Here is a 13510-nt window from a genome sequence, read left to right as displayed (position 1 = left end):
TAGAAAGAGGTTAAATTTTCATCAAACATGACCCGTCTGATGTACCGTCGAATGTAATACTTTAAGATTGCAATAAAGCGTACAATTTTACCTTTACCATCTTCAACATCGCATCCAAACTTCAAGAGCTCGCATTCGCTTTCAAATAACCTCAGTCTGAAGCCCTCACCCTCCTCTCTTATCCCACACACAACCTCCTTAGCTTCACCACAGATTAGATTTTCACAAAACTCTTTTTTATTCGCACGGCAACTTACAATACTGGCTGCAAATAAAAAACCTATCAATTGCTGCATGTTTCTCTCATACTGCTGCACATTAATTAATAATTACTTATGCAGGTAAATTAATGACTAAGTAGACGTAAAACGCCGAGTTCATAAAAGTTATGTAACATTAAAAAAGTGCTTAGGCCAATATTAATTAGGTTTGCAATTTGCAAATCTGAAATTAAATAGACTTCAGTCGTTGGTAGCTAGTTATTGCCCCTAATTTTTTTTTTTCGATTTTTTCAGAAGTAATAATATTTATTCTATGAAATTCTTTTCAGGTGGCGCGGCTATTATTAAAGTTCACATTGCAATGTTTAAACCATAGTTTAAAAATTAATAAAAGAACAACTCTATCTAATTAAATAATCTGAAAATGTATAAAACCTATTTTGAAACGTCGTTTAACAAACTATCATAAACAGCCCTTTACAGTCCACTGCTGGACTATGAGCCTCCTCCACTATAGTGGAGGGTTTTGCCATAATCTCCACGCTTGGCAGGCGGGTTGGAGATCGCAGTTTAAAAGATTGATGTTTTTCAGAGAGCGCTGCTGCCCATTCTCTGTTTGATGTGTAGTCCCTAAGTCGCCTCTTACGACACCCGCGGGGAGAGTAGGGGTTGGTGACAAATGTATTCTACTCTGCCGTCACCATACGGCTAATATGTGAAACTATCACGTATAATAGACTTAACATATGAAATTCCTACTATAACCTTTTTTTAATATACTTACTCGTAAATACGAATTTCCTGAAATTCAACTAAGTAATATTAAAGTTGCTCCATTCCATACCCCTAGCGCCATCTATCGGGATATAAATCCGTGTACATTGTGCAATTATTTTCTCCTTGGTAGAAGATTTTGGTTTGTAAGGCAATTCAAATTCATGAATTTAGAATTGCATTTATCTTATGATAATTAAAACAGGTGTCGATTAAGAGTTTTTTGCTTTTAAAGCACCGCCAAACGACTTTCTGCTTAGTCCAAGGGTTAACTGGCAGATAATTCCTTACGGCATTAGGGAATGCTATATGTATGTATCAATTTACTTTTTTACTTAGCAGTAAAGATTAAATAAATAAATATTCTAGCAAAAAGAATGATCTACTTAATTCTTTTAATTTGTTTCCTTTTGGTTACCTCATGAATCTATTTTGTAAGTATTTTAAAATGTTACAATTCATATTGCTAGTCCTAATCCTATTAAAAGAGTTTTAAATACCTAATAATCATAATATTTCTACTACTATCGATTTATTGGTACGAGTACATAGTTAATGCAATGACACAACAAACATTTATATGTTTTAGTGATATAAGAAATGTTTAGATTATAAGCCTAACCTTGTAATTAAAAAATAAATAAATAGGTACAAGATTTGGTTATAAAACCTTGTGTTATTGGTACAGTTTTTTCCAACAAATATAGTTCTCATTTAATCACTTAACAGACAGAAACACTATTTAAGTAAGTGCCTACATAAAATATCAGATGTAAGTAAATACAAGATTTTATTGTGAATCTTGCTAGTATCCACTTAGTTACGAATTTGAATCTACACTTTCGACCATGACTATTTACCTTCATTTCTAGGTAAACACTAAAGTACTTAATGAATGATATTTGGAACAAAAATGATTTTAGTAGGTATACCTACTAACTTACCTTATTAGTTTTATGTCAGTTGTCCTAAACCTAAGTAGGTACTCGTACAAGTTATTATTTGCTTATAAACCAATTTGTAACTTTTTAAGGTCCTATTTATTGCAGTCATACTTACATACTTAAGTCATTAAAATTTAACGTCGTTACATCCATACTCCTAGAGCCATCTATTGGGATAAATTTTCCGTGTGTATCTGTCGACATTGAAAAAAAATTGTATTTTTACATCATAAAAATATTAAGTACCTACCTAGGTACTTGCCTACTTATTAGTTATTAGTTTTTTTAAGTTTCAGTCAAAACTGATAATCGGTCAAAACCACTTTTGAATGCAAAAATCAGTCAAGTGTTTTTTTCCGATGTCCTTAGTCAATATCACTTTTGGCTGATTTTTCCAGTCAAAAGTGAGTGGGTAAGCAGTAGCGGCGTAAGGGGGGGGCGGTGGGGGCGGTCCGCCCCGGGTGCCAAGCATCAGGGGGTGACAATTATTACTCATACTACAGATTAGTACTCACTGGCGCATCTGCATGGCAAGGACGGTCGTGATGTCATGACAGGGGGGGTGCCATTCTGGGGTGCCTTAGGCTATAATTTATATTATGACGGGGGAGGGGGGGTGCCGCCCCGGGTGCCAACCTATGCTACGCCGCCACTGTGGGTAAGTATATAGCCTCCAGCGCGTGTATTGCCATACCCAATCAACAAAAGCTCGTAGAGCTCGTAGATCAGCTCTTGATCTACTAGAGCTGATGGCCGCTGGGGCAGTTCTTGAGTGGCGACCACGAGCCGGAAGCCGTAGCGTGGGCAGGCCTCCCACTAGGTGGACCGACGATCTGGTGAAGGTCGTGGGAGGTGCCTGGATGCGAGCGGCGCAGGACCGGTCTTTGTGCAAATCCTTGAAAAAGCCTCCCCGCCTTTGTCCAGCAGTAAATGTCGATCGGCTGAAACGAACGAAGGAACGAACGAATCAACAAATTAATAAGAAACATGAATCAACAAAATTGCCTATAACTTACAAGCAAGAAAAAAGTAATTGCGCTAAATTCATAATATTTATTTTGGTTGATGTTAGCTCAAACTACTAGTGCCATCTGTCGATATAAAAATAAACTGTAAATTTAAAAAAAATGTACTTAAATGAAAGATCTTAAAGTATAAAAATATCCAAAATAAATCTAAAATATAGGCGCTAAACCCTTTTCACAAAATTGATCATTTACCTGGAGATACCTATTTCAGAAAAATTCGGACCGTTTCGTATGAAATGTCACAAAGACAGTTGCCAACTGTCACCATCACAGCTGTCATTTGATAGTGATGTGAATTATCATTATGTATTTGAACATTCAATTCAAGGTATTTATTTTCAATTTAACCATTAATTTACTAATATAGAAAATCAATAAACAAGAAGTTTTAATGAAATCGCGGGCTTTTGGTATCTTTTATACGCTTTTATGGCTTGAAGCCCGTGAAATGTAATTCTATTTAGTTTCTAAACAAAGTTATTGCTCAAAAATTGATTAAATTTTTGTTATTCTCAATAAAAGAGATTTTGTGCATTTTCACATAATTTTGTTACACGTAATATCGGCAACAGTGTTATTAACTACCCGTTACTGGTCATGGTCGTCTCGTTCTATTGCAAAGAATCACCATTTGATGAGAGTGAGAGCAAAAATGGAAATTGACTGTTGCTGAAAGGAGTCCACATTTTTTCAATCTTGTATAAATTAACTTAACGTTTAGAAGTCGAAGAACATTAACAAAAAGTACGATTTAAAAAAACGGTTGATCATTTGATTTTCAATCAATTTATCTTTAAGTATTAGGATATTTAGGATACCCATGTTTGAGGTGGGTGTTTTTTTTATGTGACAGGAGGCAAATCTTTTTCTATTATGGGCGGTTTGAGTGGTAATACATGGGTAATATAAACATGGTTGTAATAAGATCTCTCGAATAGTTACTTAGAAATAAATTAATATTTTTTTTTAATAATTATTGAAATTTTTCTCAGTTAGTTGTTTTTGAAAGTTAAGAAACTTATCGATGACAATGAAAATTTTATGAATATTCAATTGAAATAATTTATTAACTTCTATGCTACTAGTACTACATCACTAAACACCAGTGTTGCCAACTTAGCTACTTTATAGCTAGATTTAGCAACTTTTTGATGTCAGGCAGCTACAATTTTTTTTTAACTTGTAGCTAAACTTTTTAGCTACTTTTTCTAGCAACTATTGATTATGATTGTATTTTTACAAAGTACATATTTGAAGACATAAGTGAACTCGCTATAGCATGTCTTTCACTTCCGCATTCAAATGCTGAGGTAGAAGAATTGTTCTCCCAAATGAATTTAATAAAAAATAAACAGAGGAATAGAATGAGTTTAATAACTCTGAATTTTATTTTATTCATAAAAGATTCGCTCAGGAGAAGCGGCCAGTGCTGTCACAATTACGTTTTTCCTAAAGCCGTACTTGACAAAATGGGTACTATGGAAAAATATTCCAAATCATGTGCAGCTGAACCTTCTACATCTTCTTCTCGTACATAATTAGGTAATTATAATATTCGGTAGATAATCAAAATATTGTCGTCTTTTATTTGTTAATTATGTAGTCACGGTATTAAAGTTAAGTTGATTAAAGTTTAAAGCGGATTTATTAGCTGCAGTGTTTTATTTCTTTAGTATTTTATTAACTTCGGAATTTAGCTACTTCTAGCTACTTTTTAGGGAGAAAAAAATAGTCAATCTAGCAACTTTCTGTTAAATTCCTAGCTACGAGCCTTTGGTAGCTGTTGGCAACACTGCTGAACACAGTGATTTTTTCGAGTTTGGAAAAAGTATTTCGCAATATTATTTAATTGGTTTTGAGTTAATGACCACGTTGGAAAGTTAAAATTAATTTGTAATCATGAGTCCTAAAACGGATATAGTAGTTAAACCAAAAATAGTGCGGGTTTATGAATTAGATGAATTCGAAAAATTGCTGAAAGGAATGAAGGTTGCAGCATGTATGATCACAGAGCCCTACCAAATTGGTAAGTTTTTAACCTACTTTGTAACATAAATAATTGAGGAAACAATTTATAAGTTAATTCCAAATTTTTGCCGAGTTTTAAATTGTAAAATCTGTGACTAACCTTAAATTTGTATTTTAAAATGGTAGATTTAATTTTTTCAAGACTTAAATTAACTTTATTTATTTGAAATTATTATGTATTGTTTTAATGCTTCATGTATAATTTCAGTTGATGAGGAAAGTGTAATGCGTAGATTGAGTGCGCTTACACTCAATGGTCCGTCAGACGGTAACGCCTGTTCTTGCTGTGGCGTTGGCCCATTCGAGACGAGAGCTCAGCAGATAGCTCATTATAAGCACCACTGGCACACACATAATTTGAAGAGGAAACTATTTGGCAAGGCGCCTCTAACCCTTGGCCAATTTAATTCTAAAAAAGGTAAGTAAATTATTGTGCAATTTCAGTCTACATTATTTTTAATGTCAAGGACATAGATCATTAATTAGCAATGAAAGAGAATAATAGACAATAATTGAATTACTTTGTTAAAACTTGTAAGCTGGATAAAAAAATTGTTATGACAACTAAAAATGCAATTTAATTATATTTCTTAGAGTGCATTTGCTGTTGTTATTAATTTACTGTAGTTAGATTAAAGTTCAGCCAATTTCTAGCTTTTTACTGATTTGCAATTTATGTCTAAGCATTTATAACATGGTGAGTTTGGCTGGTTTGGCCTAGTTGTGCAATAGTAGTTGTAGAAGCTAAAATAATCTAAAACTCAGCTAGTTTTTATTGAAAAACAAACAAATTGATTATCAACTATTGAGTACTAAAATCGTGATTTACTTATCAAGTCCACAAACATTGCCAATATTATGCAATAATGTCATGATTGAATAATTAATGTTACACATACTTACGTCTCTAAACACAAATGTATGGAAGTCTAATATATTTCAACTCTTTCTTTCGTAGAAGAAGACGAAGACCTCAACGTATCGGGTAGTGACTCGGAAGCAGATGAGAGTGCGACCAAACCGGCCAGTGACCTGTTTGCAGCTGCCACCAGACATTGTAAAGCTTTCTTCACCAACAAGATTGGAGAAGTTTTCTGCGTGTACAGATGCATACTGCATCATAAAAAGGTGAAGAATGTTGTGTAATTAATTTGCAGAGTAAAAGTTATTTAAGTTCATACTAGTTCTGATAATTTATTTACTAAAGCCCGGTCTGTGAGCATGTAGAATTTTGTCCAATGACCCCAAGGTACCCATCCTTATCGCTCGCGCGTAATTATATCGCTGTCGCGACTGTGCGACGGGCGCCCGCAGTGCGAGCGCGACAGCAACAATTACGAGCGAGTGATAAGGGATGGGTAGCTTGGGGTCATTGGACAAAATTCTACTTGCTCGCAGACCAGACTATAGTTCCTTTCTAGTATACCATATTGTCGTATATTCATTATGAAAATTTATTGATTCACATTACACATTTACTCATTTCTAGTTTCTTTTTGCAACAACAAGTAGCGTTAAATTTTTGTAGTAAAGATGTAACAAACAGACAAGGTTGTTACTTTTTCTTTGATGCTTTTTTTAGTATTTTTCATTAAATTAGTATTGTTTTAAGTCTTATTTATTTTATCTATTACAGGAAGAGCCATGCGTAGACGGTCACGGCTGCCAATGGATAGCGCGCGTCCAAAAGCTGGTTCTCCCAGTATTCCAGCGGTGGGCCGTCCTAATGGTCTCGGGGGGGCATTTCGCGGGGGCCATCTTCTCTGGCAGCATTCCCGTGGTGCACAAGACCCACCACTCGTATGTGACCCGCAGGGGCCAAGGCCAGGCTCAGGTGTCGAGGGACCAACACGGGAACGCGCCTAAGTCAGCTGGAGCTAATTTGAGGAGAAAATTGCAAGCACAGTTTTTACAGGTTGGTTGTTTTGTATTTACATGTGTTGAGACTGATTAATTAAAGAGACTTGTTGTAGGATTAAGAGGTTTTTATGTTACTGGATTGGATAGGTCTTATTATTTCAGTCAAGGAGTGTAAATGTAATCTTTTTTTGGAGCCCAAAAGAAACTAAACTTCTATATTGTAAGCACTGAATCTTGTTAGCTTAATTTTAGCATTATTTTGATCTGTTAGGTATAAAGACAAAAATATGACCATTTAGACACTTTGGTCTTCTACACTCTAGTCTCAAACTAAAACTTAGTTCTGTTTTCCATAAAATTGTAACAGTTAATAATATGTCGAATTTTTTGAGATCTCGATGTTGGTGCCATACTAAAAATTGCTGTAGGTATTTGACTACCAGAATAACCTTATTCAACCTGACATCTAACTTCCTTTTTTACACCTCAGACGATTGGCGTTAACTTAATTGTTTAAGACCGTTCAAGACATCATAGCTGGCTGGGCAGAAGACCTCATAGGATGCGAGCTCATCCTATACCGGGCGGTGGGGTCACTGAACCAGGCAGCTCTGTTCGGCAAGAACTCGCCGCTGAAGAAAGACGATATGAGAGTGAGGATTCTGCCGTTCCCGACTAAGAAGCCATCGTATAAGGAAGTTAAAAGGGTGCACGAAACTGTGGCGAGCGTTGAAGTCTATGGTAAGAATTTTTATGAATAACTAGCGGCCGCCCGCGACTTCGTACGCGTAGACCACGTTTAATTACTAATGATGTTGATAGATGGCGTTTCACGGCTTCCCATGAATTATTTACGAACGTCAAAATTTTTTATCCAGCGCTGTAGATTTTAACCAATGACGATAGATGGCGCTTTTTACCCACGTCTTATTTATTTATTGAAATTGAGTTGGTCACAAATATCGTAGTAAATTATAGCCTATGTGTTAATCTGGGTTACAAACAATGATACTGTAAAGTTTCAACAAAATCCGTTCAGTAGTTTTTGCGTGAAAGAGTAACAAACATGTTAACATCCAGACCAGACATCCATACAAACTTTCGCATTTATAATATTAGTAGGATTACTTTAACATAAGTGAGATAGTGCCTGAAGAATGGGAACGGCATGGAGAGGTAACGTTTATGACGTGACAGAGCATACAAGTCTGAAGCACATCTCAAGTCCCGACCTTTGACGTCGCAAAAAGACCTGGCGCCATACTTCAATACCTACTAATGGTTTCGTCCGATCTGCTGTTTAAAGTGTAGCTCTAACGAAATTTTACGTTTATTTGAGTTAGTTAAATCACTTTTGCAACCTTTATCTTGCTATTTGAAGATACACAACCCTATCTTAGAATCGATTATTATATTAATAGATTGATTATCTATTCGTGAATTGATTTTTCCTTATCGCATCATCAGAGTCATTAAGCAACAAATGATTCACGAATTCAGAAAACTATATTGTTTTCTTAGTAACTTAAACACGTGCGCTGATAATGCTGGTATGTAAGCGTAATTATCAGAATTTTCTATGGGAACATTAAGATATTATTTTGTCAGAAGTAGCTGCATACCTGAGATAATTACCACAGTATATACAGGGTGTCCCGTAATGTAACGTCAAGCCGGAACTGGGTGTTGAGGCAAGTTGTGCTGGTTATCAGAAAAATATAAAAAAAAATCTATGTGGCATATTTTAAAAATAATAGGCATTTAAAAAAAATCAAAAAATTCTCTTCCGGGTGACGGTCCTTTTGCTCGTGTTGCCACAAATCTTCACTTTTTCCAAATTTTTTTTTTGTTATGTAACCCTGAATAATGCTTCTCTAAATTGTTATCAAAATTACAAAACCGGCTGCTCCAGCTTGGATGAAAAAAATACATTATTCTCAAAAAAAAATTCAAAATAAAAATTTTGCCTAGTTTAAACTGACTGTACTGAAAAAAAAATGTACTACGCGAGTGTGGCAAGTGACGTCATAATTTGGCGCATTTAGTAAGGATTCCAAAATGGTATAACACTTGGTAAATTTTTGGTGTAATTGTCGACAATTTTTGTTTTTTTTGGAAATAGTCCCGTTTTTAACTTAATTTACCTTGGTTAAAAATTATTATTCTAATGTGCCCAAAATTCAAGTTTCTGTGACTGACTACCGTACAGTACCGTACAGACGAAAGTCTCGGATAATTTCGGTTACGGAATTATTAGAATTTCAAAAATGTAGGAATAATATAATACAAATAGCAAGATGCTGCGTGAGCGTGACCCACATAGCTACTTTATGTACCAACTAAGACGACACCTATGTACGATAAAGGTAAAACAGGCTGGCATATTAGATGGTGCCAGCGAATGCCAGACAAGTTGGTAACAAATATTAAGATTTAAGGTACAATTCCAAGACGGGCCGCAGACCGCAAACTGCAACCGCAAACTGTAAAACTATGAAATCGGCAGCGCGGCATTACAGCTGCGGCGTGTATACTGCAAATTTCATAGAGTTTTGCAGTTTGGCCTTTATCCGAAACTATCCGTAACTTTTGAATCAGTTTCGGTTACGGTTATGGACATTTTTTTATTTCGGATATCCGATAGTTTCGGTTACGGTTACGGATATCCATAACATCCCTGCTTGGTAAGATGGCCCTCTTCGTGGCTTCTCCACCTCACTTAAGCCAGAAACTTAAATTTTGGGCACATTAGAATAATATTTTTAACCAAGGTAGATAAAGTTAAAAACGGGATTATTTCCAAAAAATCAAAAATTGTCGACAATTACAGCAAAAATTTACCAAGTGTTATACCATTTTGGAATCCTTACTAAATGCGCCAAATTATGACGTCACTTGCCACACTCGCGTAGTACATTTTTTTTTCAGTACAGTCAGTTTAAACTAGGCAAAATTTTTATTTTGAAATTTTTTTTGAGAGTAATGTATTTTTTTCATCCAAGCTGGAGCAGCTGGTTTTGAAATTTTGATAACAATTTAGAGAAGCATTATTCAGGGTTACATAACAAAAAAAAAATTGGAAAAAGTGAAGATTTGTGGCAACACGAGTAAAAGGACCGTCACCTGGAAGAGAATTTTTTGATTTTTTTTAAATGCCTATTATTTTTAAAATATGCCACATAGATTTTTTTTAATATTTTTCTGATAACCAGCACAACTTGCCTCAACACCCAGTTCCGGCTTGACGTTACATTACGGGACACCCTGTATATGAGCTAAAGCAGTACGGAAACTTAGCCCTTTCGGCGAGTTAAATACCTACACTTCAACTGAGTGTTAGGGTTGGCACTCTTAACCGCTTGAGTCCCAGACGGCATTCATTAATGTCATAACAATTGATTATTATCTATTGTGTCTAGATTCTCGGGCCTTGAAGGATTAATCTTTATAAAATTAATAAGGTTCTTACTTACTTATTTATTAAAACGTTAATTAGGTTCTATAATGATCGAATACATAATCGAATAAATTGATTAGTAGGTACTATTAGAGGCCGGTAGAAGATCTATTCTCATAAATAAAATACCGGATACTTACTTTCACATAGTACCTATTGCCTCATTTTAAATACAGTTCATCACTTAGTACAAAAGCGCGCGGAGCAAATTACTTTATCAAATAGAACACAGTATACATTGTTAAAAAGCGTAATTACGTAATTTAAAAAGAACTATTACAAAATCAGATGTAAGCACTTTATTTAAAAAGTAATATTTAATCATTTTTACAATTATTCAGAATTATTACGAAGTTTAAAAAATGAAAATTCTGGTTTTGAAGATGCTGAGTTCAAGCAGCCGTATTAACTACGCAATACACTTGTGGCATGTTTTTAAAAATACAGCGGAGAGCGCATGCAGTAAAATTATTATTAAAAAACACAACTGCGAGGTTCGCTTAGAGCTCGTGTAAAGCGTGCGTCTGTGTGCGTGAGTCTGATTTCGAGCGTTTGTATGAAGCTTCCGTACTGTTTGATTTATCTACTGTGTAATTACCTAGATTATAGCATTGTATCTTTTGGAGTTATAACAACAATTTTATTACAACTCATCGTAAAAAAATACTAACATTCGTTCGTTCGTTTCAGTCAAATGACGTCCATTGTTGGACAATAGGCCAGTTTCCTAAAAAAAAATTTTTTAGTCCGTTAATTTTAATATAAAAAAATATTGGACACGTATATTTTTAATTTCTATTAAAACAAATAATTACCAAGTTATAGTGCGTTGAAGTTCCGCGCGACGTCACATAGTGCTGCACTTTTGAGCACTCATTGACGTCACGGGCCTTTTCTTTAGAACTTCGGCACGCTTTATCTCTTTACATTTTCATTAGTTTGAAGAAGTGAAAAATACGTGTCGAGTATTTTTTGATAAGCTAACTGACGGACTAATTAAAACTCTTGCTTTTTTACCCAGGAAACATCCCTATTTTGGCTGAAACGAATTGGCATTATATCCGCTCTCATATTTACCAGTTTCTACTAGTGCCTCTTATACATAGATGACAGCATATCAATTTAAACGCTTTGGCGTCTATGTAGTAATAATATGCGCTGTGCCACAATGCGACAGACGTGACCATATCTCTCTGTAATCATATTTAAAGCTTAATGACATGAAATTAATAAGCCCTATTATTTATCCATTGCAGAATCTATGGAGCTATTTCAGAAAGCCCTGATAGCATCCACGGCAAGGCCAGTGAGCAAATCCGGTTCCGACACGAGTGTGCAGAGCAAAAAACCTGCCAAAGCCAGCCCCAACAAGCCTGTGGATAGAGCCAAATCGAGGTAAACGGCGTTTAGGAGTTTAAAGGACGTAGCACATTTATCAACCCGGAAAGGGACCGTAATCGTATTATCTCATCTGTATTTAATAGGTCAGTATTCTTTGTATGTAACTCCATACTGCGAGGCACACTTCATTATCATCATCAACAGCGCTTTTCAGTCCACTGCTGGACTATGAGCCTCCTCTACTATAGTGGAGGGTTTTGCCATAATCTCCACGCTTGCCAGGCGGGTTGGAGATCGCAGTTTAAAAGATTGATGTTTTTCAGAAGGCGCTGCTGCCCGTTCTCTGTTTGATGTGTAGTCCCTAAGTCGCCTCTTACGACACCCGCGGGAAGAGTAGGGTTTGGTGACAAATGTTTTCTACTCTGCCGTCACATCACGTGTGGCACACGAGGCACACTTATCCGCACCGTAACGTAAACGCCTCGCCTCGCGGTCAACCAGGCGTCCACCCTCCTTAGGGTGACTCCTTAAGCACTGTTACTGACGTATGTTAGACAACTTGATAGGCTCTCCTAGGAGTCGCTGTAGTGGTAAACAATGGGTGGAATTATGCCCGTTTTCACCATCAAACCCTAGTTTTTAAGTGACCCTATGAAAACAAAATTCCTGTTATATGTTACCATACGGAAACTTGAAAATTAGGGATTGATGGTGAAAACGGGCATTAGTCCGTATTTCCTTATTTCTTTGACAACCCCTTAAAATATTTAAAAGGGATATTGCACACACATAAGAATGTTCCGTACAAAAAGGCGAGCTTAGTGCCATAAGTCATTCTCTCCCAGCTGACCTTGAGCAAAACAGAGAATTGGAGTATTCAAGAACATAAAGGCAGCATTTTCCTCACTACCACTTTTTGTTTATACTTACTTTTTTCTTTTGTACCTCACTAGAGAACGCACGCCACGCGAGCTGCCGACCCAAATGCTCTCAAGCGAAGACGAAGGCCCATGTTACATCGACTCCGAAACCCCAGCCGGCTGGATCAAGACCCTCTCAGAACAGAGTTCCAACGGGGTCATAACTAACTCCAGAAAAGACTTATTAAACGACAACCCAGTACCTTGCCCGGATTCAGATAGCGAAGAAGATGTTATAGATAAGAAAGAAGCGAAGAAAAAGAGAAAGAAAGAGAGGAAGCAAGAGGAGAAACAGCAACCGGTTAAGGTGCAGCAGAAGATCCCGACTAATGTCAAAAAGGTAAGGAATCGAGTTAGTTAAATTTTATTTTTATCCTACCACATTGGTCATTGGTTGGATAACACTGCGGTCAATAAGCGCCTGGCGTGGCTCAATCGGAGCGACTGCTAAAGCATACATCCTTGGCATAGCTGGGCATTAACTCGTTAATCCGTTAATCGTTAATTAACGAAGTTAACATTTCTATTAACGGATTAACTTTTAAGTTAACTTTAAAAAATGTTAACGGACTCGTTAACTTCCGTTAAATTATCCTAAGTCCGTTAATCGTTAATCCAGTACCTACTATTTACCAAAAAGATACAGCAGGCACGCTGAAAAACACTAGAAAAACGCGTTCTGACAAGTACGTTCGGGCTTCCAGAACTTCCAAAACCCAAAACAACAGTTTTTGTAACCAGAACGAAACGATATAGTAAAAAATACTATTTATAGTATATTTATTTACAAGCTTTACATTGACTGACTTCACTTGTTAGTATGTATGGGGAAAATCTTGCAACTGAATTTAAGACCAGTTCTCCTCAACCGATTGAGCTGAATTTGGTATACCTAGTTATGTAAGTGCGATAAAAATGCAATGTTGTGGTACCATTG

At 36.1% G+C, this 13510-nt stretch overlaps 1 protein-coding gene across 1 annotated transcript; it reads left to right on the top strand.

Moving 5' to 3' along the window:
- Positions 1-4768: 4768 nt before the first annotated feature.
- LOC114357528 (ankyrin repeat and zinc finger domain-containing protein 1) lies at positions 4769-12925 on the top strand (the record flags this gene model as incomplete). Its single annotated transcript, XM_028311165.1, has 7 exons — positions 4769-4993; positions 5204-5413; positions 5954-6123; positions 6632-6910; positions 7374-7596; positions 11569-11707; positions 12607-12925. Coding segments are annotated over exons 1-7 (1467 nt in total), but the record flags the coding sequence as incomplete, so codon positions are not given.
- Positions 12926-13510: the final 585 nt, after the last annotated feature.

This window comes from Ostrinia furnacalis, unplaced genomic scaffold (assembly GCF_004193835.3).
Source record: "Ostrinia furnacalis isolate ACB-3 unplaced genomic scaffold, ASM419383v2 OfSCF3210, whole genome shotgun sequence".
NCBI lineage: Eukaryota > Metazoa > Arthropoda > Insecta > Lepidoptera > Crambidae > Ostrinia > Ostrinia furnacalis.
Note: the sequence above shows the minus strand (reverse complement) of the source record. Positions and strands in the feature narration are given on the sequence as shown.